The following is a 27,399-nucleotide window of genomic DNA, read 5'->3' as shown; positions in this document are numbered from 1 at the left end:
TTGTGGGTCACCATGTTCTCCTCCTCAGTCTCTCATCTGTTCTCTGTCGCTGCCAAGGGCACTGTGCAGTATGATGCATGCAGCTCAAAACAGTAGGCATACTGGGCACATGATGAGAAGTTAGATATGCTTTCTTTAGGCATTAAATACCGCACGCAATCAAAGGTGAAATTAGCACTTTCTGGTTTATTAAATCCCAGGGAGGGAGTCATTTGATTATTCTGCTCCTCCACTTGTGCCTCTCACCGCTGTCACACCTCAAACTACAAATTAATTGGGTTAAAAATGCAAAAAAGGCTGCACCTCATTCTCTTCCAGATTCTTCACAGCCGAAAAAAAGAAGAAATAAAGCTCACAGCCTTGGTGAGTCAAAATCATCATTTGAATTTCAGTTGCTTTAGTTTCTCCTGTGGACTTTTACTGTATCCAGGCCTATTCATTTATGTATTTACATGTATATGATTTGTTTTCTGCTCAAGCCAGACACCAGAAATGTGATAGATAGTTAATTGTGAGATACAGTCAGGGTGCAAGGGCATCTATTATGAATCTATATTTATATTTTAACTAGCTCATAACAATACATCAGTGAGTATGAGGCTTGTGTGGTTATATAAATTCTTCTCTGGGTTCACAAAGTCACTGTCCTTTTACAGTGCAGCTTCAGCTTTAATATTAAAGATCTGATGGTGTGATAATATTCTGCTCAGTGGTTTCAGACCTGTGGAGAGAATTGTTCATGTCACTTCTCTGTCTGAGGAGTTACACATATTCTAATATTAACTGTTATTCCCAAGTAAGCAAGAAACCGGAATAGAGGAGCACCACTTTTAAATATTAAAATTTGTAAATGTGTAATATACTGTAACACTTTACTTCAACCCACATTTAATATTTATATGCATATATATGTATATTTGCCATAATGTAGTTGTAGCATGAGGACATTTTTTTGTGATTACTAATGTATGTCTGCATTTCTTTGTACTTTTGTAGTACTACTTTTTTGTGGACAGTGAAGCTTTTTTTTTTTTTTTTTAGAAAATCTCAACCAATTAATTAATCAATCTTTGGATTATGTGTTACTGTTTTATTACATTTATACAATAAGTACATAGTACTATTAAGCATTAGTTAAGCATTAATAAATACTGAATACTTCATTTATAACATAAATACTCATACAGTAATGATGAGTAAAACATTGTAACTGTGTTTGTAAACTACATACTAATGAGAATTCATGTGTTATGAATGATAAATTCAGTATTTCATGCTTAACTGTGTGTACTAAGTGTTACCATTGCATTATTAACCATCTGATCTGGAGACTTCAGGAGAAGTAGTGACAAATAGATTAGAAACTGAAAATGTCTCATTGTGTTAACATCTTACACGTGTTAAAATCTCTATTTATTTATGTAATGCTTAAAAATACAATCAATAAATTCAAAGTATAACATATCCGTTAGAATTTCCCACAGCTCAAGGATGTGTTGACAAATTGCTCATCTTATTCTCTCAACAGTCCAAAACCCCAAAGACAGTGTTGTAAATGAGGCAGAAAAGAATAACTCTTCACATTAAAGAGCCTGAATTACATTATTTTTTTTGCGATAAAAATATGAATAAAACAATCTTTATATAATCAAATCATTGATTGACTAATCATTCCAGCTCCAGTGGTCTCAATATGAAACACTAGGGCTAATATGAGGAGATCACTTGCTACAGTGTGAGATCAGACTGGATCAGCTTCTGTCAAACATTATCAAGGTTCTGTAAATAGCCTGTCTAAGTTCAATATTGATTTTTGGCTACTGCAGTTCTCAGAGTAAACTTTATCCATCTACGCATCTGACGACTGGGTTGCAGGCACTGTTCAGGCCTGTTCCACTTGACAGGCCAAAGCCATTAGGGAAGACAAAAACAATGCTTAGGCTGCTGGAGTAAGAAAAAGTTTTTGACTCTTTCATCTGCAAATTAGCCATTGACAAGATCCAAATGGGTAACCTTAATTAACTGAAGCTGCTGCGCTCCAAAGTCTGAACCACCTGGCTGTCAAACGGGGAACACAGATGGCCATCGATGTGCGGTCAGCAAGAAATGGACTTATGTGTGTGAGAGAGAGCGTGTGTGTGTGTGTGGGGGGGGGGGGGGGGGGGGGGGGGGTGATTGAACTAAAACTTCCTATTACAATATTAATATTATTCAAAATAGTGCATAATTACATGTGTGTGGATCTCTCTGAGCATGTACTACATCATCTCACTCCCTATTTTTGACTATTTCCCACATCAGTCGATCAGTCTAACCATCTATCCAACTATCCATCCATCTTCATTTGCAATATGTAATTATGATTAAACAGAAGAAGAACTGCCAACTGGTATTAACAGATAAACAGATTATCAAATAACAGATGTGGAAGATGTCATTTGATCCTTTACTTAACTAAAAGTAGCAATGACACAATGTAAAATATATTCAACTTGAGATTAAAAAAAAAAATTTTTAAGTAAGTAATGCATAAATAAATGTGCTTATTTTTACTTTATTTAAATGATCAGCAAAGTGATTTTAAGTATGAAAGGTAAAAGTACTTTTTGGGGCAGAATGGCTCCTTTCTGAATTAATGCAGCTCCAGCAAATAAGGCATTGTATGGAAATCATACAATTTCTTTAAGATTAATATCCCTTGTAAATATTATTCTATTCTATTTTAGTAATTGTCCTCTATAACCTGCCAGGCAAAACCTGGGGTCTAGAAAATACAGTGAAAATCACTTGCTGGTGCTCGTAAAGCAACTCCTGCTCCCGAAATTACACTTGGAAACACTCAAGTGAAGCACAATCACCTCAAATGTACATCACTGTCTATCTTCCACTATGTGCAGTAACATTTATGTTATGGACCATTACCAATGATTACAGTCTTGTTTTTTTTTCTTCCATTTACATAGTAATGATTTTCAGGTCCTAGTATTAGTTTAACTCTCTCCAAACTTGCAGAAACCCCATAAAATGTCTTACTTAGGCTTTAAGAACTGCAAGATATCATTTAAGTTTTTAAAGGTCATGCAGTTTGATCATTCACGTGGCACAACCTGGCGACAGATGTGATCAGGTCGTGTACTTTGGTTGAGCTTACGTCTGACCCAGAAAATTGAACTGAGAATATTCATGTGCGCGTCCTTGGAGAATTCCAGAGGCTCTCTCTTTCATGACCGTCATACGACCCTTCCTGTAGCACACATGGGCAAACTGCCACACCATACTGTAAAAGTGCTACCAGATGGCCTCCATATCCTCTTACTGGCTGAGTCTGTGGTTATTGGTTAACTGGGTGACGCCCACTCAAGTATTTTCATTGCGAGCTGGTGCAGTTTAGGCGCACACAAAAAGGAAAAGCCAGCTTCAAAATCTCCAGCAACACAATTTTGAAAAGAGGAAATATAGGCAAGGGTGCAAGAAAATGTTTAATTTATTGCCCTCAAGAACATTTGACGGCCAGAATCTTCTGAGTGTCTTCAGTACAGTTTTATCACTGATTTGTATTTGAACCAAATAAACGTATTTTACCGATATTTGCCCCACAGAGAAAACACAAAAGCCCTAATCAAGCATTTGAGCTCCACTCTTGTCCTAATTTGTGCTTCTCATGCAATTAGTAAAGTACTTTGTTTCAGTAAGACACACACAGTTGGTTTAACAACACATCTCAATGTTGTGAAGGCAAGAGTCCTTAAAGCAGGGGCATCACCAGAGGCCTTTTACTGGGGCACGAGCCCCAGTATAAATGTCATGTAGGCAGTACACTTTAATGCTTAAAAATAAGCAAAGTCATTTCAGACTGAATTGTGCCAGTAGAGCTTAATGGCAGGCAACGCTCCTGCCTTAAAGCCTCTAATAACAGTAAAACCCCAATTTGACACTATTTAAGGTGCCACTTTATCTGCCATTCAATGTATTTGCATTTGGTAATTATCTCCCTTAGTAGTTTTTATCAGTAGAGTAGTCTGTCATTTCTTGCACAAGGAACTAGCAGGACAACAATGCATTCCATTTTATCTTACTGGCTTCAGCTTGATTTTCACTGTTCATTTTCTGTCATTCAAGCTGTCACTTCCACCTCGGTTCAGGTTAAGTTCAAGCATCAGTTCTAAACATATCTATTTATGAAAACAGAAGCTTGTTTGGCTGCAGTGTAACCGGCAGCAAGTATGTGGTCAAGGAGTGATGCTGTATAACCACAGCTGTCATGTCAAAACGAGGATTTAAATCTTACACGTTCACAATGTTAAATTGCAACTGAGTGTCCTATAATTTGAGCATTTACAAATATCACATCCTTGTATGTAATGCTATTCTGTCTATATAAAACACTGGAAAAAGCATTAATGCAGCTAATAACATTTTTAAATTGTCAATTCTGGTTTATGTCTATGGAAATGTGTTATATCCAACTACAGTATATCTGGTTTGGAAAAGAGGCACAATTTTGGAAAACGGCCAAGAAAGCATTACTGTTCAGTAGACAGGATGTTTTTTTAAACATGAGTCTCAGAAGGACTCCAGTGGGAGGTGTTGTTAATGACCCCCTGTTTATTTCTTAAAGATTAGCCAGTATTTATTTATAGCAAAGAAGCATTATAGTCCCAGAGAACTTCACTTTGAACCTCTTTTTCATGAAATATCCATGACTGAATAAATACGCATCAACTTAAGGTGAAGTTTAGGTAAAAACCTCCTTATGTGTTTTATCCCAGGAGTTTAACACTCAAAGAAGACTCCTTCATCACGACTGTGTGGGTTGATCAGATTTGACTGACCGTGGCCTGGCAAAGAACAAACAACCTCACAATTGCTATTAAATCCTGATTGATGCACAGACGCACTGTACATGACACCGCCTTCTCCAACTGAGCCCCTCCCTCTTCAAATCAGTGAGAAGAGCACAGACAAAAACAGAAAATGTCTTACGTGAAACAATAAAAGTCTTGACTGATTTGGCAGAAAACCCCATTCATGTAGAAGCAAAGCATTTTCAGTAACAAACAGTGAGAGTAAATGTGCCTCAAGCTCAGGGACTGAAATATAATGGTAATAATAATAACATAGTATGTCCATTCAGCCAATGAGCCGTATTCAACTGTTAATCCTCCACATTTTATTTCAGTCACGCTGAACCTGTTACTGTGGTGCACAACTGTCTCCCTTTGCATGTCACAAACCAGAAGGTGATTTGCCACATTTTCAAGAAACTCACTTGCACTGTATTTTAAAAACTGGAGCCAGGAGGAATGTCAGAATAAAACAAAAACAAATCAGGCCTAATTGTGTCTAAAATTAGACAACTGCAAGACAAGAGGGTCTGTAATAGTGAGGGAGGCAGTGGATGAAAGCGCAAATCAACTCAAGATCATTGAGAGGTGAGTAACAAAACCCTGCCAAGCTGTACTGCTGTGGAGAAGAAGGAGAAAAAAAAACTCCTCACCTCAAGGTTACAAGCAGCCAGGCTATGTGAAGCAAATGAAATACTCAAGGAAGACATAAGTCTCATTAAGGCCCATAAAGGACATCCCTAATAAAATCCTCAGCCTGACATGCAAGAGCTCTCCAGTGATGGCTGATTAATTGCTGGTGCAAATGAAAGCATGAGAGAGAGTTGGGGCTCTGTGGCTGTAATTTATCCTCTCCTGTCCTGTCTTGTCCTCCCCAGCCTGGGGAGATTGCCCAGGGAAGACAGGAGACAGAGAGTGGGTGGTGTGTGTGTGTGTGGGGGGGGGGGGGGGTGCACAATGGGGGTATCATCTTCATATTATGTGGAGGAAAACATGTTTAGGTGGCCGGTGAGATCATTTGTTTAGATTGTTTCAGTTATAACAAGCTGTATGTGTTGACATCTGGGTGTTTGAATGGGGAGGAAAAATTCCCAGAGCAGGTCAGACTGATAATGATGACTGCAACATGGTGTGTGAAGAAATATGGTGGCAGCAAAGATGACCCAAAATATATTCTCGGCAGTCGTACATCAAGTAAAGACTGTGCCATTTTATGACAGCTCACTCTCTAATCCATCAATAATATCATCTTACTGATTCTCTGTCAGGATATATTTCATCATCTCCTTCTGTCAGATCTGTGTTTATGATTAATAGAGGGGTTTCCAATGCCAGGAGGGTGTACTTGTCAAACATATGGCTAATGAGTGAATAATTACCTCCATAAAGTGCTTTGATGCTTTGCCTTTGATCATTTCTGAATCAGACTAAAGTGGAATAATCAATGGTAAGGAAAGCTTTAAGAATAGCCAGTGATATATGGGGCTGCCGCGGCCGAGGTTATGAGACAGACATAGGGGTCCAAGGACAATCTGGGCCAGGATAATGCCCAGCTGAGGCTAGACACACACCTGCCCTCTAACTGTAATAAGTGGCTGTGGCACATAAAGAGGGGTGAGGGAAGAAACCAAGAAATGGGAGTGATAAGAAAAAAAAACAAGGGCATCCCTGGTGTGTACACGGTGGCTACTTTTACATCAGAGTCTTGCTGTCCTGCTTGTAGGTTTTGATGTGTAAAAAATCCTAATTTGCTTAAAATAACTTGGTATAATTTACACTCTAGTGGGAAACAAGGTGTTGTTTTAAACAAATAAATTTGGCATTTCACAGTTTCTTTGCTGTTCCTATTACGATCCACTGTTACTACTGGGAGCATTGTTTCTGTTTCCTGTGTGAGAAGCTGGCAAACATACCTTACATTTTTATTTTTAACCAACAGAATGTCATATTTAGTCAAGACACCTCAGGTGGAAATACACATTCTGTTATTTGGTTTGTTCATGGCAACATTTATATTCCACTGGCAAGACACCAAAGGTAAACAGAGCAATCTGAATATCACCTGAAAGTATAAGGCTGGTGTGATGCTGTGTTTTCCTCCCATGAAGAGATCGAAACCAACCTGTGTAAATCAGCCTTTCAGTGTAGTTTGTAACAAAACAGGAACAACTGGTGCATTTGTTGGAGACTATTTTCAATGGCAGATAGATAATACACCACTGGAACTCTAGTGGGTGTTTCTTGCTGCAGGACGCTGGATATGGAGACTACAGTGCCCATGTTCATGATAACAAAAGAATAATCAGTGGTCATCAAGCACAACAGTTGGCTTATTACAGTTTTAGGGCACATAAGCTACAAGTGTCAGATACAAACAAAATACTTGTCAGCAGGATCAGTTCATTCTTGGTTTTTGTCTTCTCATTGGATTTGAGAACAATAAGAAAAAACACTTTTTCAACAATTCATGAGACCTTATGGTTACACTGAAATTAACAGCTTAAATGTTGAGGTATGCGAACACAAAACAACTTTACACAGAAGTTCATGGCACAATCATAAAGGCAATCTGACAGGTTCCAAATGACTTCACAGTTTAATTATGTTTATCTCAGCCGCTTCTATTAACAAGTGAAAACAAATGTGAGCGCACCTGAAATGTCCTTGTTGAAATCACTGTGACAATATTAATGACACATTTGACACTGACATATGGCACAATATAGACAGCTTTTAGAGAAAAAATAATACATAATACCAAGATCTTCAAAATATGAAGATGATATTGAATAATTGGCCAGTCCTAATTTTACTTCAATTTACTCCTGTGATGGTGATGTCCTGGCAGCTAAGAGGTGCAAGATGCTGCTCATGTAACTGCAACGACCCCGAGTTCAGTCAGGGCTTTCTGTTTTATGTCATCAGTCCTCCCCCTCCCCTCATTTCCTGTCATGTCTCTGCTGTAAATTATCATAAAAAGGCAAAAAATAAAAAAAGGAAAACCTTAAATGATCACTGATGTAATTTCCATATGAATTCAGAAGAACAATGTTATGTCCTCGAGTCAACAATGAAACATGTGCCGTGCTATTGCAATGAGCACAATAGCTCTGATGGACAGGACTGCACAGAAGACCTGTTTCTTTAGCCTGAACATGACGAATTGCCAGTTACTCAGACTGTGTGAATGTACAGACAGCTGAGCTCCAGTTGAACGACATCTGAACGGACAGCAGAATCACAGCGGTGTCAGAATCTTCCGCCTAACAAGCTCCTTCAAGCTGATTGAAAGTCATGAAAAATTCAGCTGGCCACATCGCTGAAACAACAAGCAGGACAAAAAGGGAGGCCTAAGGAAACATCCCCTAAACCTAACTGGCAGTTTAAGTGACGCTTAACACGACGGCACAGAAGGGTTGGCTTAATAACGGGGAAAGCGGAAGCGTCAAACGACTGTGGCTGCTCAACAACTTGCTGCCAGACTCACTGTCAGCTGGTGGTGCGTATGCTGCAGCTCTAACAGGTGATATATCATGTGAACTATCACACAGCTGGCTACAGTGATGATGATTTAAAAGGCTCGGTGAGAGGAGACAGCTTGTCTGAAAGCCTTGTTCCACTGTGTCCGCGGCCTGATGCGCTGCATCCCCGAGTCACCTTCAAACACAGCTCCTCTTGGCTGATGGCTTGATGGGTCTCATAAATACCAATCGTAATTATGATCCAGCAGCAAACAAACCTCCATTTTTCAGGCCATTCTGACAAGAGTAAGGGTAAACTGAGTAGGCAATGCCTGGCATTTTGCATATCTTGTCTGACCGATGTGTCATTGTGACGGTTTAATACTCCATAATTATGCCATTGTGGATGCCTGATGGCCGAGCTGGTCCGGGTTGGCAATACGCGGCCACCGAGTAAAGAGCGAGATGTTTTTTTGCCACAAATTGCATCAGTGTTGATGACACAAGAGGTGATGAATAGTCGGAGGTGACCTACTCAACACAAAGAGCAATGGCTGCAGACAAAAACGAACACGCAGTTGGTTTGTCTGACATGCTTGCACGCCTGGGGAATCATTAAACACAATTATGCACAATAACTGGACAAAACATGTCACCCATGATGACACTAATAGTTTGTTTACCATGAATATATAATTCCATTCTTTAAACATTACATAAGCACAAGGTGACAGCATTTTCCTAATAATGTCGCTTAGAGGTACAGTGTATTTTGACAGGCAGGTGCTTCCCCGGGGGCCCGTCACCTGTCATTCAATACTTTATCAGCCATGGGCTAAGTGTGTCCATGAAAGTTCCCTCTGCTCTCCTTTCATCTACCTGAGCTGCTGATCAACAAGTTATCAAGTCAAGGAGGCAACGAGTACCTCTCTCTTCAGCAGCAGTGATGCACACTGTTTGTGTAAATAACTAAAACACGTGTCAAGATAAATCTTTTGAGACTCTTTGTTTGCTCTTCTTGTTCCTCACAGAGCAGCATTTAGGAAAACAAAACATCTCTCGGCAGACTAATGAAATGAGAGTGTGGTTTAGTATGTAACCATCTACTCTGGTCCATAGTTATTCATAGTCACGTATGTATTATCATCAGTTTTGTACCTATTGTTGTAGTTTTTATTATAAGTCTATGGATTCAACCACAGTTATACGTTAATTCATGCAGTTGAAAAGTGATGTTTATAGCTAGCCAGGCTGTTTGCAGTCTTTACGCTGAGCTAAAATAGCAATCTCCTGGATGTAGCTCCATAATCAGAGATTTTTTTTTTCTTATCCAGGACAATGGGAGTTATAAATAACAAGTAAATACATTTAAAAAAAATACTTGACCAAATCCTACATGCCAAAGTATCAACTAAAGCTAATTCTTCATGTGCATAATGAAATCCAAACAGATTTTGTGTGCATGAATTATGTCTGAATAAGATGATAGTGTAAACACAGGGTTAAACTATGGTTTTGAAAAAACAATCCTGTTAAAGATTGGTAATTGGTTTTTTTTTCATAGCCACTGAAGTTGTATTTAATCAACAAAATTCAATTTTGATCTATAAAAACACCACAGAAGTGTGACTGAGATTAAGGGTACAGTTGTGACCTTAGCTGAGGCACAGCAAAATGCTGCTTAATCCATTTTTTACACATGGGTCCCTTAACACAGAGTCCAACCTTGAGATTAGACACAGGAATGATAAAAAAAAAAAAAAAACTGCCTCCAAGCTCCGCAATACACACAAGAAGTGGAGAGCTGATATCTGTGTCAATGAAAGTGTCACATAACACAGTGGACTGAGCTGCAACCTTGACTGAAGTCACAGAAAAGACAACAGCTTTATTCTCCGCACTACCCATTACAAGTAAACCAATTGGACACATGAACATTAGTGAAGAGACAACAACATCTAGTTATCATCTAACTGTTAATGTAGACATTTTACTGTCCTTGTAACTGCAGAGGAAAGAATAATTATCTTCTCTATTTGCTGAAGGATGCATTTGTGACAGATATGTTTTATAAGCTCCAAAGAACAAAAAAAAGTACATTTATGATGTTTATGAATCTCACGACGTGAGTGTGAAATTTAAACCTCTTTGTTGCAAGCTGTTTCTGCATTTCACATAAAATATGAAATTCTTTCATTAGCGCGACGGTTTTTATTGTTAACTGTAAACTCCTTGTAATGCAGTAGAAATTTATGGCAAGAAAAATAAAAATGGTCTCTAAGGAGAGATGTGGCAAGAAATCAGTACTCTGAAAGCCAAAGGTATAGGAATGTTTGAAAATACTTTTTTTTTTTTTTTTTTTTTTTACTGGTGATAATGATGTAAAGTATTTTCATTCAGAACTACAAGTGACATAATCAGCTCTATTATCTTGGTATAAATAGTATTGTCTTTCTCTTTTCTAGAGTAGTACAAGAAGAAACAAAGACCAGGGTCAGGCTGAGAGAAGAGACCGCTTTTACTGTATAACTTAGCGATTTCACTCCACATATGAACAATAGATTTTTTTCTGTTCCCTATAGATTAAAAGTTTCAACACTTTCTTCCCCCACTTCACCACAAGCAAGGCTGCTTTCTGATGATTCAAATAATTCCAGCCCTTCTCCTCAAATGGAACATTTTGATGGATTATGCAGTGTCAACCTCCACCGCACTGATCGCATTTGAATAAATGTAGATTTGAGATTTACTGAAAGATGAGGCCAACGTGTCAAAGTGATACACAACTGCATGCAAATGCTCTCAACTTTGAAGATCTAGCATGTCAAAAAAATGTGGCGTAGAATTTTACAAACTTCCACACACCAAATCTAAAATGTTTTTCAAGTTGATTCAATTTTCCTGTCATTGCCCTGCCGCATATTGTCATGCTGAAGTTAATAGTGATTTGTCTGTCTGAGATCTATTGGTTAAACTGCCTTCATTACAGACACAGTTTTCATCCGCCATCATATCATCAGAAATTCAATGAAAAGAATTTGAAATGTGAAGAGGGTCTGTTCAATTGGCCTGAACGTGCAATATGAAAACGGCAGAGGGAATAAAACAGCAATTTGTGCAAACAGTGAGAAACAATCAGTGTAAACCTTAGAAGATATGACATTTGGGTGCAAGTGACACACTGAAATCATGTACAAGAATCCTATTATACATGTATGCCATTTGACAACCCTTAAGTCTACTGATATTTGAACCAGAATAATCCACATTGTGCAGGTCCAGCCCATTTATTCATGCGCAGATCACGATTCTCTCAGGCTTTGGGAAAATCAGCTTTTGCTTCAATACCGGCTTTGTCACACAAATACTTCCCTGCCCTCACTAACTACACTATCTCCCTGCCCGTTCAAGCAAAACTTTATGCTAAGTAAATCATTTACATCTCCCAAGCAGCCCATCTACATTTTCCAATAAAACCCTAAATTGATGGATGTCATCTTAGTGCTCACAGGCAATAACTCCTGCTGCTTCGAAATAACAATATGTTTTGGTTTTATGAGGTCTAGACATGCTATTCTCTTTAATGACATCCCTAGGCCAGTGGTGCTGTTTACATTTATTGATATCTGTTTTTAGACTAGAGCAGCTCTGTCTTCCTCTGAGGTTTTCTATACAGAGTCAAGTTTGACTTATGCTGACAAAACTAAACTTTTCATGTGGTAAGTTTGGACCACAGAGCGAAGTTGTAAAAATATTTTTGCTCCCTTTTCTCTGACATACATTCTGCTGAGATCCAAGACAATGTTGCAACTACATTTCAAACTACACACATAGATAAAAAATGAACCACTGCTGACGCCGTAACCAAGCCTCCAAACATCTGCTTGTGTTTGGGTCAATTTACAGATTAAGTTAACAACATTAGAATTGTATGTCTTTCAAAACCTTGATTTACATACTTACTACTACATACTTATCATATACTGTACTGTAAATCCCTAGCACAGTATACACATACTATTCATCTCACATCTAGAGTTGGATACACTTTGGCTTCTGTCAAAGTGTTTTTGTGCCACAACGATGAAACATTTTCTCAACCACCTTTTAATAAGCTATGGGGTCCTTCATGAAGACAAAATCTTACAATACACCAATGTCAATGATGCACTGAGGTGCTGCAGAGATGCTCAATCATGCCACACATCGTGTGCTCTATTTAAAAGGAGGTACTTGTTTGTTTGGTAACATAATTTAATGGCAATATGATTTTTTGAAATGTTTTTTTTTTGTTGCACATCATTCAGCCACAGTTCTTTTGATTTAGAGATCTATGTTGGTGCTGTTTTTTTTCTTAAGGTTGAGAAAACATATGAATCAGAGTCACATGGCCATGGACCTAGGGGTGCACCCATGTCGTAGATGGAAAAAGGCTGGAATTAGACCGATAGCATTATCATACATCAGTGTTAGGAGCTGGTAACAATCAGGACAAATTCACATCAGCTCCTCTCATCTCTTTTAAAAGCAGTGTGACGTAGCCTTTGAAATGCTCAGAGTGATGTGGTGAGAGTTTGGGGGAGTTTCTCCCAAGAGGAAACTCTCCCAGGATGCAAAGGAGTCGCAAGTGAAAATTTACAGCAAGCAAAATAAACTGCCAAAAACGATGGAAATTACATACTGAAAGGCCAGAGGTCCCCATATTTCAGCCGTGATACACATTAAATAACAATATACATAAAAATGTTGTCAAGCAGTTTTTATTTAGATGATCATCAGGGAGCATTCATTTTGGTGTGGTTGAATCTGCATGCTATTGAATTACTGCTGCCAAACTGGGGATGGAACAGTATTTATAGCTGCATAAACTGACAATTTCAGTAATGATCCTGTTTATGACTCACAAATAATGATCCTGTTTATGAACCACTGCGCCTCAAGAAAATAAGATTGAAAAGTTGTTTGTTGTGTAATGTGCCCTGCCCTCAGATTTCACATAGGGGAAGGGCATTAGCATATAGTGCAAGCAGCTGAACTATTACAAGGGGGGGGTCTTTTAAAGGGAAACACTACAGCTTCCAAGAAGAAGAAAAAATCCATCAGTGGTTCATACACAACATGAGGGAGAGAGCAAAGTTCAGTCTCACACAAAGATTCAGCACTGTGCCTATATTAACTAGATATTGTAAACTCCTTTACCCTAAACGCCACATAAAAAGAAACAAGTCAAAGCAGATAAGTGCCGAGCCTTTTTTTTTTTTGTTGCAAACAGCATCTCTGTGCTAATGAGTGTTGGCATGTGTTCTGCCTCGGAGGATAACAGAAAAACCAATTGAAACAGTTTTGGAGAGGGCACAGACTTTACAATGACCAATTAAATTTATGGGCACATCATTGACTGTCAAAACTAAATGAGACCTGATTGCAGAAAAGAGAACGACGAACTGAAAGCCCCTCTCTGTGACGAATGAACTTTGCCTGTTCCTTCAGCTTGTGTGGACACTACAGTATAGATTTCTGCTTGTAAGCCACTGCACTGTGCAAAAAGACAAAGGTCCCTCTTGCTCAAGAGCTGTCACTACACCAGCGGTACCTGAGTGTGCAGCGGCGCCACTTTGTTATTCTGTCACCAAGCTGTCCTGTTTCTGGAGCACATCTTATCTATTGTATTCTTATGAGTTAATCGTCAAAAACCTGCTGCTGCTTCTAGTCCATATACTGTACAGATATGTAATTCACATCTGAGTTTATATAACCAGAAACACATTAGCCACTATGGCAAATAATGCAAATTCAAATTTAGTAGGAGTTGAGAAGAAAATAGTGACATACTTAGTAAATCAGGTCAGCAAGCTCTATTCGACACTTGTTTGATGTGGGTTTGGATGGTATTTATATCTTTCTATATATTTCCATGAGTTGTTAATATAATTCCTGTCGATAAAAGGAAAATCTTTTGTTGAAAATTGGCAGGATACCTCCTATAAAAAGCCATAAAACTCCACTCACAAAACAGTGTCAGAAATACTTCACTTTTGAGTGTATTTATATATACAGATATAACTGTACTTAACTTTTTATACAGAATTGGTAGGCTAGTGGAACAAAGAGCCGAGATGAAAGAATTAGCTCTGAGTGAAAATCTGACAAGTGCAATCGGCTTATCTTGACAAATGAATAGCATTAATGGAGGTCTGCTAGCTACTGAGATCCATCAGTGATCTCATAGAAAAGAAGTTGTACAAGACTTTTAATAGGAAACTTGAAAAGTACTGTAAAATGGGAAAACCACAACAAAACAAAACAAACCAAACATCAGCACATAAGGGCAAAGAAAACAAACTTCCACTGCTGACTCCATTAAAAAGGTCCATAGCTCATTAAAGGAGAGTCAACAAACTTCAACACCCCTGTTAGAACCCACTGGGAAAACAGACGAGAGAGGGGAAAGAAACTGAATCAATTCCTGCATAACAGGAGCAAAACAAAAACTAAATAAAGTTATTAGTTAAATTAAAGAAAAGTGCGTCAAGAAAAGATGCAAAGTTTGGAAAGAAATTTCTTTTAAATGTTTTGAGGCTTCGGGGTTGCAACTGTTTTCATCTCTCAGGCAAATGTGATTTTTTCACCAATGCAGCAAACAAATGTTTTGAGTAAATCAGGCCTAACCTCTAAAACACCTCAGTGTAGATTACTAACTACAGTATTTTAATTAGTTTTAGTTTTTTTTAAAGCATCATCTTGTGCAAGACAATCTATATAGGCCTACCTAAAATAATTCAAATTTTGTAATTAGATTCTGCAGTTCACACTAGAAAAGTACTTTTGAAACAGGAGGTTTGCTGACAAAAAAAAATGTTGATTTTTGAGTTGCTGTCAATGCAGTGCTCAAAAGGTAATGGAAACTAATTGTGCGAAACAGGAACACCTGTGGAAAAAAAAACTTTTGGAAAAACATTTCATTGTTTCATTGTTCAGTTTAATTGGATGAGGGATACTGAAGTTGCTGTTTGACGTCAACTGGTAAAAAAAAGAAAAAAAAGAAACGTGTCCTGTTATTTTAAAAACAGGCTGCATATACTATACACATTAGTAAATCATGGACTGTATAGGTATTATGTGGAAAACATCTGTGCCAATATTCATTATCTACAAAAGCCCAACAGTGTGATGGACGAGGTGTATTTGTGTGCTGTGATGCATTGATTTTCATCAATGCATATTATCTATATATTTACTAAAGGTTGCCTGTTGCCTTCTATTAAGCAGGGAAATGTATTTGTTGTAGGAAAAGAAAAGCTGCAGTGTAGCAAGCTTACTATCTAAACGGCAGGCCAGTTGTTCTTTTGGCAGCTCTGCGTTTACTTTCCTTGTTAGTTACAGACAGACTGCTGTTTAGAAGCCAATGGATCAAGCCCATATTTCCTTTCAAATACATTTACCTGTCATCTTAGATGTAAACAATGTGACTTTGAGTTTCCCCCTTCCATTAGCTCTATTGCCTCCCATGTCTCTCCACAGCGCAATGACTCAAGTATGAGAACTAATCAATAGGCTTCTGGTTTGGGTGAATGAGCCTTAGTGCTTGGTTTGCACAGTCTTGATCTGCCTGACAATGACAGATTATAGTGCTGTATCTGAGAGTAATTAAGATGGGCCTATCGTCACGCTGATAACTCAAGAGCATGATGCCCCCAAGGCAGGCGGCATCAACCTGTCAGACAACAGCTCTCGACAGAGTAAACAACATCAGGATTTACTTATGAATCACCTGGAGAGGAGGAAAAAAGTTCTGTAAAATTCTGTAAAACTGATCTTCTCATTCACTTTCTTAGCCGTACTAAAAGACCACCACTACTACAAGACTAGCAAGTATTCATTATAAAGACTAAACAAATCAGAGCATATGGGAATGCATACATTTCCCTGCCAAATTATCCCCCAAGCAATCCACTTAGTATATTGGGTTCCACCTGGAGTAAATGAGGATGTGCAGTAACCATCTTCCTAAAGCGTCCAGAGACCCTATGGAATATCTATTTTGTAATCCCATTACTCCAACAACAATCCTTTAATGCAAAGCTCACATTACTTACAGTGATGTGTTGACTTAAAGGAAAAGTTCAACACATATCAGCAAATGTATTTACTTACTTACGTTCCAAGTATTAGACAGGAGGAATGATAACACTGTCCTGTCTGTATGTTATACCGAGCTATAACCAGCAGCTGGCATGAGAGAGAGAGAACTCTTAGCAACAAAGAATATACAGTATGTGTAACCCTAACCCAAAATGTCAATTGATATCTCATTTATGGTTAAACTTTACTATGCAGTTTTTGATCTTGGCATGATAGTGGAATCAACACACAAATGCTGATTGATCAGTCAATTCATAAAACGATTTTTTTTAAAAAGCATCATTGCAAAAAAATATCTCTGATATTGAATTTATCGTTTTTAAAGCAAAAATCAACAAATATTCTCTGGTTTCAGCTTCTTCAATGTGAGCATTTGATGAATCTCTTTGTTATTTGTCATTTTTGAATTGAATTGAATATCTGTGGTTTTGGGATGGTGGATCAGACAAAACAAAGTATAATTTCAATGAACTACTTTGGACACTGGAAAATGTTTGTGCCATTTTGTAGTGTAACAGTGGATCAGTCAACAACTGACAGATTAATTGAAAAGCAAGATAATCTTTAGTTGCAACCTTTAATCAAAAACTGAACATTTAAGGAAGAACTTGCTGTCAAGCTATTGCATTGCCTTACATTACAGAGAGGGTTCTGTTTTTCTGCTCCTTAAGTGTATTTAATATCGTTTCTTTTAGACGTGTTTGTTCTTTCCAGCTGGCATCCCTGAGTATATTGTTCAAACAAAATTAGAGGGGCATTATGGTGCATTGGGGGCACTGCTGAAAAGAGAAACACAGAAACTTGGAAGGACCGGGCTATTCTAATGCTGTCCCCAAGTTGAGCTGTATCCTGCTGTGTAAGGGAATAATATTTCATTCAGTCTGCATAAATGCATTCGCAAACAGCACTCCAACAAGAAAGGGGAGCCACTGATTCCAGAGGATGGTGTTAAGCAGGAAGAGTACCTGTGCTAATATCTCATTGTGTAAGCAAGATATAAATCTGGGGCAATTTGTTTTTTTTTACATTTTAAATCTTTATCCAACAGCCAAGTGTGGCATCTGCAGCACATTTCCCATAGCAATGTAATATTTATTGATTAGTATATAGTGTTTGCATTCTGCTGGCACTCACTGATACAGAGTACTTGTACTTTTGTTTTTCTCCAGCGGCGTTGCATTACTTCCACCAATGTGCTGCTGCTTATAGAGGACTCTAGGTACACAGTGGTTATTTTATCAGGCTCAGATCTGCCCAAACAAGCCCAGAGAGGAGACAGAGAGGTGCAGCTACTCTCCTGTTGTCTGAAATACATGGTGCAACTGAGCTCTGGCAGATAGAGGAAAGCTCTCGCCTTCACATTTCTATAGAAACGAATGGGTTGCCATCAAACCACAGTGGGCGCAGTGGATAGGACTGGTCCAAAGGGGGGCGTGGGCCTGCCAACTCCAAAACAGCCTCTCAAGCTAATAGCTTTAAATGTGACCAAAAGAAGAAACTAATGCAACGATGAGCCTGCTCTTTGGTCGTTTTTCTTAGACCAGACGAGAACACTTCTTTTTTGAAAACAGTGTGCTGCTGCTGATTAAAGCACCGGAACCGATTTTATTCCAGTTCAAGCAGTGGATTAGTGGAAGCTCGATAACTAAATTTATTGATTAGAGATTCAGTCTTTGCTCTCAGAAAGAGTCCCTTCCCCTCCATATTGAGCTGCAGTTATTTAGCCCTAATGTCGTGAGCTCTGCTCCGAGTCTCATCCACTCTCAAGACTGTGCTTGTCTTGAATTTCTCTTTAGCTGTGATCTCACAACAAGACAGTTTCTTAATAATACCATCTACAGTAAATACTTAAGATGGTGCATAACAGGACAGACAAAGTCACTGTCTGGACGCTCTTCATATTCCTAGGCTGTAATTGTGGTTCCCATTTGGCCCAAACACTGTCATTATCAACGCTGTGATGCTCTGATGAAATGCTTTCTAATATTTGTGAGTGTCAGATCATTGATGTCTCCAATATTGCATATGACACACGGATGAGTGAACAAATTATGTGGAGTGCCCCATTGGACTGATCAGTGTAATTTTTGATAATGTGGGATGCGTCTTGAACTTCTTAGAAAATGCAACAACAAATGTTGCAAAACTATATGCAGCAAAGACAGGGATAGGGCACACAGATCATTTATATTATAGTGCACAGCTTCAATTTTTCATGGTTACATCAGTCTGTCTTTAATTATCTATGACTGTCTTATGTATTTCACTAATCAAAACTTTGTCTCATCATATAACAAGGAAGAGACTATAAATCTTGATTTGCATTAAGTGGTGTAAAGTGTTTTTTGTTTTTTTTTCATTCATATATTTTAGAGTCTGTTCCTCACCACCACGTCTTCAAAGAGCAGCGTTCACTATCATACCATACAAGCCCCAACATGGCCACACAACCAGCAAGTACAAACAGTGAAAGTGGAATGCAGTGGAAAAACTGACACCAACAAGTTAAGAGATAGACAGTTTGCTATTAAGTGGAGTTATTTCGATATTTTAACTGTTGAATCATGGAACATTTATGAAATCATCCTCTGGCAGGAGACGGTACAACAGCGACCACTTTCACTCAAGTAGCCATCGTCTACTTGAACCGCTCCCCTACTATTAATTCTAAAATTATCTGGCAACGCACTCCGCTGTGGTAAAATTTAGCGAAGGTTTACAGGTGTCAAAACTTGAATCCCCTCCAACCCCTAGTAAAAAACACAATTACTGGCATCTGTGATATGTGTGTGAGGGACAAATGAATAGTCAGACTGAGGATGATTCTCAACACCTCGCCAAACATAACCGCAGGGAACATTTAGGGGCGGAGACGGTGGTTGTTTTTAGCCATTGTTCTTAAACTATCTACATTTTTTTTATTGCACTGGTTTTGGTTGACTTATATTAGAAAGCATATCTGCCCACTGGAGTTCTTTACTTACAAAGTACTGTGCCTTGAGCCTTACTGGTGGTTTGTAATTGCTCCATCACCCATACTAATGTGCACTCTGTGCCCCTTAACTAAACAAAAACATTGCATTTCCATTTTTTTTTCCATTGTGGACCTGGTTGACACCGTCTAAGCATCACAGCCAATAGAGTGAGGTCCCTCAGATCCAGGGAACAGCGAGAACAATGTCATATTCATCAGCGGAGACATCAGCTCTCCTCCTCATTACCACAGCACAGTCATGAATGGAAGCTTCTGTCCCCACAGTCATGAAAGGACCTGTCATCTGTCTGTTTCTGCTAATTGACTGTTTACTACATTTCAACACAGACAGTCAGACACATTTTTGATCGTCCTCAGTTTGTCATTCAGTTCGACACCGCAGTGCAAACCCATAGCAAAGAGATATCCAAAGTTTTTCTTTGCTTTTTTTTATATATATATATATATACAGTATATATATTTCACTTGACTCAAATTGATTGCATTCAGCTGCATCCCCGTGCAGTTGACAAAACAATCAGGCACAGCATTTACCTGAAGGTCCCGCTATTATAGTATGTGGACAAAAATCCCCCATGTACCCGCTACCTAAGGTGATGTTTTTAAGGAGAGATTGGAGTCATTCAGATACTGAAAGAATATAAAGTCAAGGACAGAAAGCGATTTTCAATTTTTTATCATTATTTTTTTTGTCCGCATGGACCTCCACAACCACAACTTCCCTCTGTGTAAACCGGCTGACTTGCTACAACCTCTGACTTGGAAGGACAAATACTAAAGTGAAATCTGCCTATTCACTGCGAGCTGCAAGGCACCTCTGCGCTCAGGTCCATTTTATAAGCTATCTCCAAAAGAGTGTGAAGTTTGATGCACATGCACACACCGCCATGCATTGGTGAGGCCGGGCCGTGATGGCTTAAACACATTCAACGTGAACTTGGGGCTTCACACAGATTGCACAGCAGCTAATTTCAGAGCAGATAAAGCAGGGAGAGAAGAAAAAAGAAAACAGCCTGGAGGTGTGATGTCCTCAGTGAAGTGATGACCGCATAGCCCACATGACTTTGTTACATCTGCTACTAATGGCTAAAAATGCCTTACATGCATCAGCTGCCAATTCTCTGCCAGGCCCCCTCCCTTTTCAACAGTAAGATTAGCTGCCACCATACAGTAAAGTAGTGCCATGCATTATCTAGCAATTAGAGTAAGGCTTATTAAGCAGAGTTTAATGTAAATTTAATGAGCAATAAATTCAATTTCTTTAAATAGAAGAGTATATTATTGTTACAAATGATGTACTGTGGTGATCTCAACGTACAGGCTATGAAATACTTCACAAGTGTGCACATATCAATGGGTCATTAAGTGCTGTATTAAATTTATCCTGCAACATGGTACTGTAAGCACTATTTTATACGAGGAGCAGAGAGAAGACCGGTTCATTTTACTGCAGCGGGGGCACTGACACACTGGGAGCTGAAACAATTACACCATTAATCGATTAATTAATCCACAGAAAATTAATCACCAACAATACTGATAATCGGTTAATCATGCAAGTCTTTTCTCTGGTTCCAGCTTCTCAGTGGACAGGACTTCCTCTCGTTTGATATGAACCTGTTACTGTAAATGTTAGGGCTTTTGACCACTGCAGGTAAAAGAAGCTGTTTGAAGGCGACACCTCGGCTTCTCCTCACCCCACCACCATTTCATAGATCTACGTCCTGGTCAGTGGTGGAATGCACTGTAACTAAGAGCATTTGTTTAAGGTGCTACCCACTTTGATGTAGTTCCACTTGAATTATATTACTATTACTATTATTAAACATTAAGCAGAATAACATGTTACAAACAAAACCCAAGTATAAAGACATAATTATACTGTATTTTAAATTAAATTACCCAAAAGTAATCACATTTAACATTTAACCCCCATCTTGGCCAACTATTAACACAAATTTGCTATTTACACTTGGTGAAAATAATCCAGGAAATGTTGAACTGTGTAGCAAAAAATATTCATAGAAGAGGAGAATTGTTTCTGCGCAATGAAAAGTTTAACTTTTGGTTCCTTTTGTATGTTTTCTGATTAATAAATGGCGCATCATATTCTTAGTCAAGTGTGTTTTTGACTTGAGGATATGAGAAGTTCTACCACTCCTGGCCCGATTCTGTTTCTTTTAATGACCTTGTCTTTAGCACTCAACAGAAGTATGAATATACAAGTGTGACAGCACTTCCTGCAGACATAAATCAGCACCACTGACAGAGAGAAAGCAAAAAGCACCAGGAGATCAACATTTTCATGGTGACTGAGGGAATCAGAAGAGAGGAACAAACACAAATTGAGGGCAGAGCAGCACACTGCCAGCTGATTTCAGCAATATCCGTTTCAAAGCCAAACCCTGCCATAAACAGCCAGAGACGGACATCTTCAATCACTCACCATGTCACATGGCAACTGGCAACCAAGAGCGCCGCGACAACTGTATATTTCCTTCTGTTTCTCAGATCCTGTCCTTCAGTGGTGCCTCGAGGCTTCATGACAGCTTGTATTGATCCACTTCACCATCACTCAGTCCTGATGAATGACTTTAAACTGGCAATAGGTGGGATTATGCAACCTTCTGAAATTTGACCATCTGATATGCCACAACAGGCCTAACCCTGGGGGGGTTAAAATACTGCTAATTCTTTGTCAAAATGAACAGGATGCTCAGCCGAGGCAGCACTTAAGCTTCAGGAGTCATTTATAAGAACATCTTCTCCTTATGATGTCCAGGATCAGCTCTCTCTCTCTCTCTCTCTCTTTCTTTAATTAACCCTCTTTCCTCACTATCCTTATAATAGACCAAACACCCATCCAGTTTGCTGGATTGTTCTTTTTTCACCAGATATAGACACCGACTTCAAATCCACTGATTCTGGATGACTAACAAAGGAAATTTGGAGGCTCAGTGGTAGCACTCCACAAAGCATGAGCTTGGCACACAGACAAACAACTGGAATACCTGGGGTCAGATCACACCATTTCTGGCTTGAGGATTTGTTTTTTTTTACCTGAAGGCTGCATCAGTTTCCCTGTAACGCTGCAACCCTTGGTGTATTGCGCTTGAGGTTATTGAGAATTCATGATGCATTATTTTATTTGACTGAGAGGTTAATTAAATTAATGTGACAAGGAGAGGCTAGACAATGCTGTAAATGTCATTCAGCTGCTATTCAACATAGACCATAATACATTCTACTGTGAAATGAAAGCCTGTAGGCAGTGAGCTGTAATAAGGAAAGATCTCACCGTCTAAAATTCCTTTTAACTTCTAAACTTATTTCTTGCTTTGGGAGCAAGCTACTCTCACCACACACACAGCAGACCTGTTGATGTGTGATGCAGATACCACTACAGTACATAGTAAGTGGTAATGACTGAAACTCAAATCAAACCACTAAGTCACTCAAGACTTTAAGTGTAAACCTGTCATCGCAACTGTTGCTTTCCCTGTGAACAACCTGGGCTTTGACGATACAACAACATATCCCATCCTACAGCTGGGAGGGATTTGACGCGGCTGCACGCTACAGTTTAATCGTCTCACATGCGTCAGTATATTGTCAGCGGATACGTTTTCCAGGGAAAAAAAAAAAAAAAAAAAAAACACTGACGCATGCAACTCTGATGCAACCGCGGCGGAATGACAGGGGGAACGATCGGACTACTATAGGGGACCGCAATGGTCGTGCACATCCAGGCGCCCCTGGTTCATGCAGTTGCACTGCTGTAAAAGCCCACAGCCACACGGCAGATTTACACCCCCCCAGTCTCACTAACAGGAGGAGAGAAGTAAGGACTGCGGACGGGATCACACACACACACACATACTGGCATCAGAGGCTGCAGTTGCGCGGCCAGAGGACACTGTGCGAGACCAGAGCTGCAATGCGTGTTTTTCCTCCAAAGCGCACCTGAAGCGCAGACTTAGGAGATCCTAAGACCATGATGAGTTTGGAACCGGGTTTATGCGGCATGACTGGAGGATACAAGTACGTTTAAGCCTTGTTCTCTTGTGCTGGCAGAATCGCTCACATTAGATAATAAAGAGCCACAGTCCAGTGAGCACTGCCTTCAAGTTGCCCCAGGTCTAAATACTGTACGACTGTTTCACTGTGTTATCACTCATGATACTTTCCCTCCGCCTCTGCAATTGTGCAGCACTGACATTACTTTTTTATAGCAAGTCCTCCGTAGACGTTTGCAGTAAAACTCAGGACAACACCCTTTCAGACAACGCTAAATCCCTTAGATAAGTGCCCTGGACAGAGTAGAGAAACAACGCGGGGATTTCGGAGTCGACAGCAGTGTCAGAGCAATAGAAAGTGATGCTGGGATTTCAGGGGAAGCTTGTGCGCATCTAGCGCGCAAACGCACCACAACTTCTCCCCGGCACTCCTCGGGCTTTCGCTCGTGGTAGGGGGAATTCTGCATCACAGACAAACAACACAGCTAAAAGAAAAACTTACCTTTCGGAAGAAACGCCGCTGAAATCACGAAAACATAGAGAGAAACAGCGAGAGATCCGCTCCCCGTGATCGCCATGTTGGACACCTGCTTGAGACTGGCGGCGCTAAATCACCTAGAGACGGCCATGGGATGAAAATGTAGACACATGAGAGGCGGAGGGAGGGCTCAAGCAGGGAGCCTGCTATCATATTGGGCTACATTATGTTGCAATGGCATCTAGGCCTATAAAATTATATACGAATATTACACGGATACCTTAGCAGAATTTTTTTTTAAGTAAAAAACTGCAATATTGTCCACGTAGATTCCCACTGTAACACCAAAGACGCACTGTAATGCCCACCAGGAATACTGAAGGAATATTACAGTGACACCAGGGGAAGTGTAAAATACCACGGAGCGCGGTGAGGTAACCATAAACTCACCACCGAGAACCACAGACACTTTATAGGAATATTATAGTAATTTTCTTTTATGGTTATGGTCTGTTAGTTCATGTGGGTGAGACCAGCCTGCTCCTCAACTGACTGTACTTTGGGCTTTATAGCTGAGGCACAAATAATTCTCAGATAAAACAGCATTTAGTTTATGTTTATTATACAGTGGTCAAGCCAATAGCAGTGCAAGCTGCTGTTTGTTAAACGGAGTGTGTATTCTAGTCTGTTTTATGACACTTTAAAAGGCTGCAGAGGGAAAAGAGGAGTGTTATTTCAAACTTCTTTTAGGAGCAACGTACCTTTGTGCCACTTTTCATAAACATAAAGTAGAATTATGACATGCGAGCTAAACTGTTGATGTTTCATCTCACAGAATAGATAAATAAAATGTAGGCTATCTTTGTCCCAAAATATGAACATGGGTTTGTCGCTCTTAAAGCGACATACAAAAGCTGTTTAATTAAAGGAATAATCTTTAAAATTTGGTGAAACTCTGAAACTCTGGAGCCATTATGCTTAATGCCTACTCAAAGAGCGCCCCCTTTATCTTAAATCAGGAATTACATTCTATAATTGAAGCTGATAGTGCTGAAGAGGTGGCATGCTCCTCCAAGGCTGAGAACAATCATATCAAAATTTCACATTTTAAAGTCATGCTGCTAGAATGGAAATGAAATACTGCAGATTATTAATAAGTGTGACCAGCCGAACTCCTTCCTTCTTTGTATGTGTGTGAGTGTGTGTCTGTGTGTCTGTGTGTGTTTTATTATATCTCATGTTTCCCAAGTTATTCTCACCTGAAACATGCTACATTTGGAATATCTTATGGGAATCACAGAGCTACAGAGGCGCGTGCATGACAACGTTGAATCTCATTTCCCTTTTTCATTGTGTCGAAACAGCACAAAGGCTGCTAATTGCACAATCTATTCTCTGAGACTGCGTGTCAGTCCTCATTCCATGGATGAGTAGATAGCATTTAGAACTTCACTCTAATGCTGCAGCCGTCCCTATCACTACAGATTCAATTCCACACATCAAATTTATTTCAGATGTTATTATCTGTGGCAGCTTGCCAGTTCTGCCTGCCACTCACACAATGTCTCCACAAGGTGTTTTCTCCTCACAGCACCGGCCAGGCTGCTTTATTTTCCGACAGCATAGCACTGGTAGGCATCAGTCTGCAAGGTGCACCCGGTGGAGGGATGCTCAATAAGTTATATTTTCACATTTTGGTTGTTTTTTTCCCCCCCATTTGTAACTTTTATTATAATTTGATTTACAGTACACCTGCTTGTTCATTTCAGTTCTTGTGCACTCACAATAACCCACACTCCCAACTTTTGTTTTCACTCCCAGTCTCTCTCTCTCTTACACGCACACACACGCACACTCTTTTGCTGTGTCGGTGATTCACTCCACTACTGCATGGCATTTCCTTTGCTCATGAGAATAGATGGGGTTCCTGGGTCTCTCTGAGAAGAGAAGCCCAGCGTCTCTGTCTCCCCGAGCAGGATGAATAATGGATGGGAATGGATCAGATGACTGAACTGCTTCATCTGGATCCTCTGTAGTAATGGCCAGCCATAGATTCTGTGTGTACGTGTGTATGATGGGTGTGCGTGCGCAATCTGTGTGCAGAATGGTCATGCAGCTTGCAAACAGTTAAGCAGTTTGTTTTGGAGAGCTGGTCACATACTGAACACTGGTGGTGCCATTTAATAGGGCAGCCGTCAGCATTTTCTATTTAAATTAGTGGGGAAACTGGTAATAAAAAAGATTTTTACCCAGGCCTCTTTCTCAGTTAATGTTTGATTAGAAATGCAATGGTTTTAAATTAAGATTTCTTTTCCCCCTTGGTATAAAATCAATCAAATTAAAGGAAATTGAATTATTTGAGATGGTAATCTATTTAGGCAAACCATTCACCATGAAAATGTTTTCCTCCTGTTGTGAAAGGAAGAATAATTGAATCAGACCCTTGTAAGTGACCCCCAATGGCTGAGCAAGAACAAGGCTTATTGAAATGAAATTTAGATTTTCTCATGCTTAAAAGACATAAGTGAACAGGCAGGAGTATGCAAAATTCAATTTTCCTCAGATAAATTATGTACAAAGATCCTTGTGTATATGATGTGTAAGGTAACAGGATTGAGCTCAGGGCAGAATAATGGCTGTAATCACGTATGCAGCGATGACCGCGAGCCCCTGCCTAGTATGTGCCTAAAGTCATATGCCCTTTTTTTTTTTTTTTTTGCTTATTTTAGCACAATAGGATTTATAAAGTAGAATAGCATTACTGCAAATTCCCACCCCCCACCCCTCATAGCAAATTATTACAGGAAATGATATTCCAAATATATCACCACAGGTCATCAATTCTTTATGCCTTCCAGGGATGAAACATGTGCACTCAATTGGTTTCCTGTCTCTTTTGTGTCACACATACACACATATAGAAACCACTTGTAAAATTGTATTTTTTTATATAAAAAAGGAAATCTTATTCTGGTAACAAGTGGAGAGAACTGTATCCTGATGCTGATTTGACTTATTTCATATTTTACTTGTTGATTAATAAATCAGTGAATTCTGTTTCTGCTTATAGAAAACAAATGCACCTGCACTAAAGCATACTTGTATTCTGGGTCTTTGTTCATTGTAGTAAGCAACAGGAATCAGTGTTTTTGAATCTCAATAAATGTATTTAAATTGCATACAGTAATGATCTCCATCACTCTCTGTCTTTCCCCCAACAGAAAACACGTACAGTAAATACTTAATTGTTAGACACATGCTGCGCATTTTATCAGCCAATGCACGCACAGGCAATGCTGCATCCCACCAAACCTGCAGACATACGGCAGGTGATTGTAATAAATCATGAGTCACGTGGTACCTTACAGAGGCTTAATGGTAATAAATTTGTCAGGGTATAGTATACGTCAAGTTGGCTGGATGGGCCTGAGTGTGCCTTTCTAGTCTCCATATGCATATAAGA

The 27,399-nt window shown here is 39.3% G+C and overlaps 1 protein-coding gene across 2 annotated transcripts in view; it reads right to left on the bottom strand.

Annotated features, from left to right (window-relative positions):
* cadm1b (cell adhesion molecule 1b) overlaps positions 1–24,534 on the bottom strand; it is a 159,971-nt gene extending 135,437 nt beyond the window's left edge. Inside the window, exon 1 of one of the 2 annotated variants that reach the window (XM_083984379.1) lies at positions 23,961–24,534. In XM_083984379.1, coding sequence (XP_083840505.1) covers positions 23,961–24,036 — 76 coding nt within the window. In that variant the 5' untranslated portion in view covers positions 24,037–24,534. The remainder of the gene's footprint in view (positions 1–23,960) is intronic. The other variant, XM_083984380.1, reaches the window with a different exon arrangement.
* Positions 24,535–27,399: the final 2,865 nt, after the last annotated feature.

This window comes from Trachurus trachurus (genome assembly GCF_905171665.1).
Source record: "Trachurus trachurus genome assembly, chromosome: 13".
Classification (NCBI taxonomy): Eukaryota; Metazoa; Chordata; class Actinopteri; order Carangiformes; family Carangidae; genus Trachurus; species Trachurus trachurus.
This window is presented reverse-complemented; position numbering and strand designations above follow the sequence as displayed.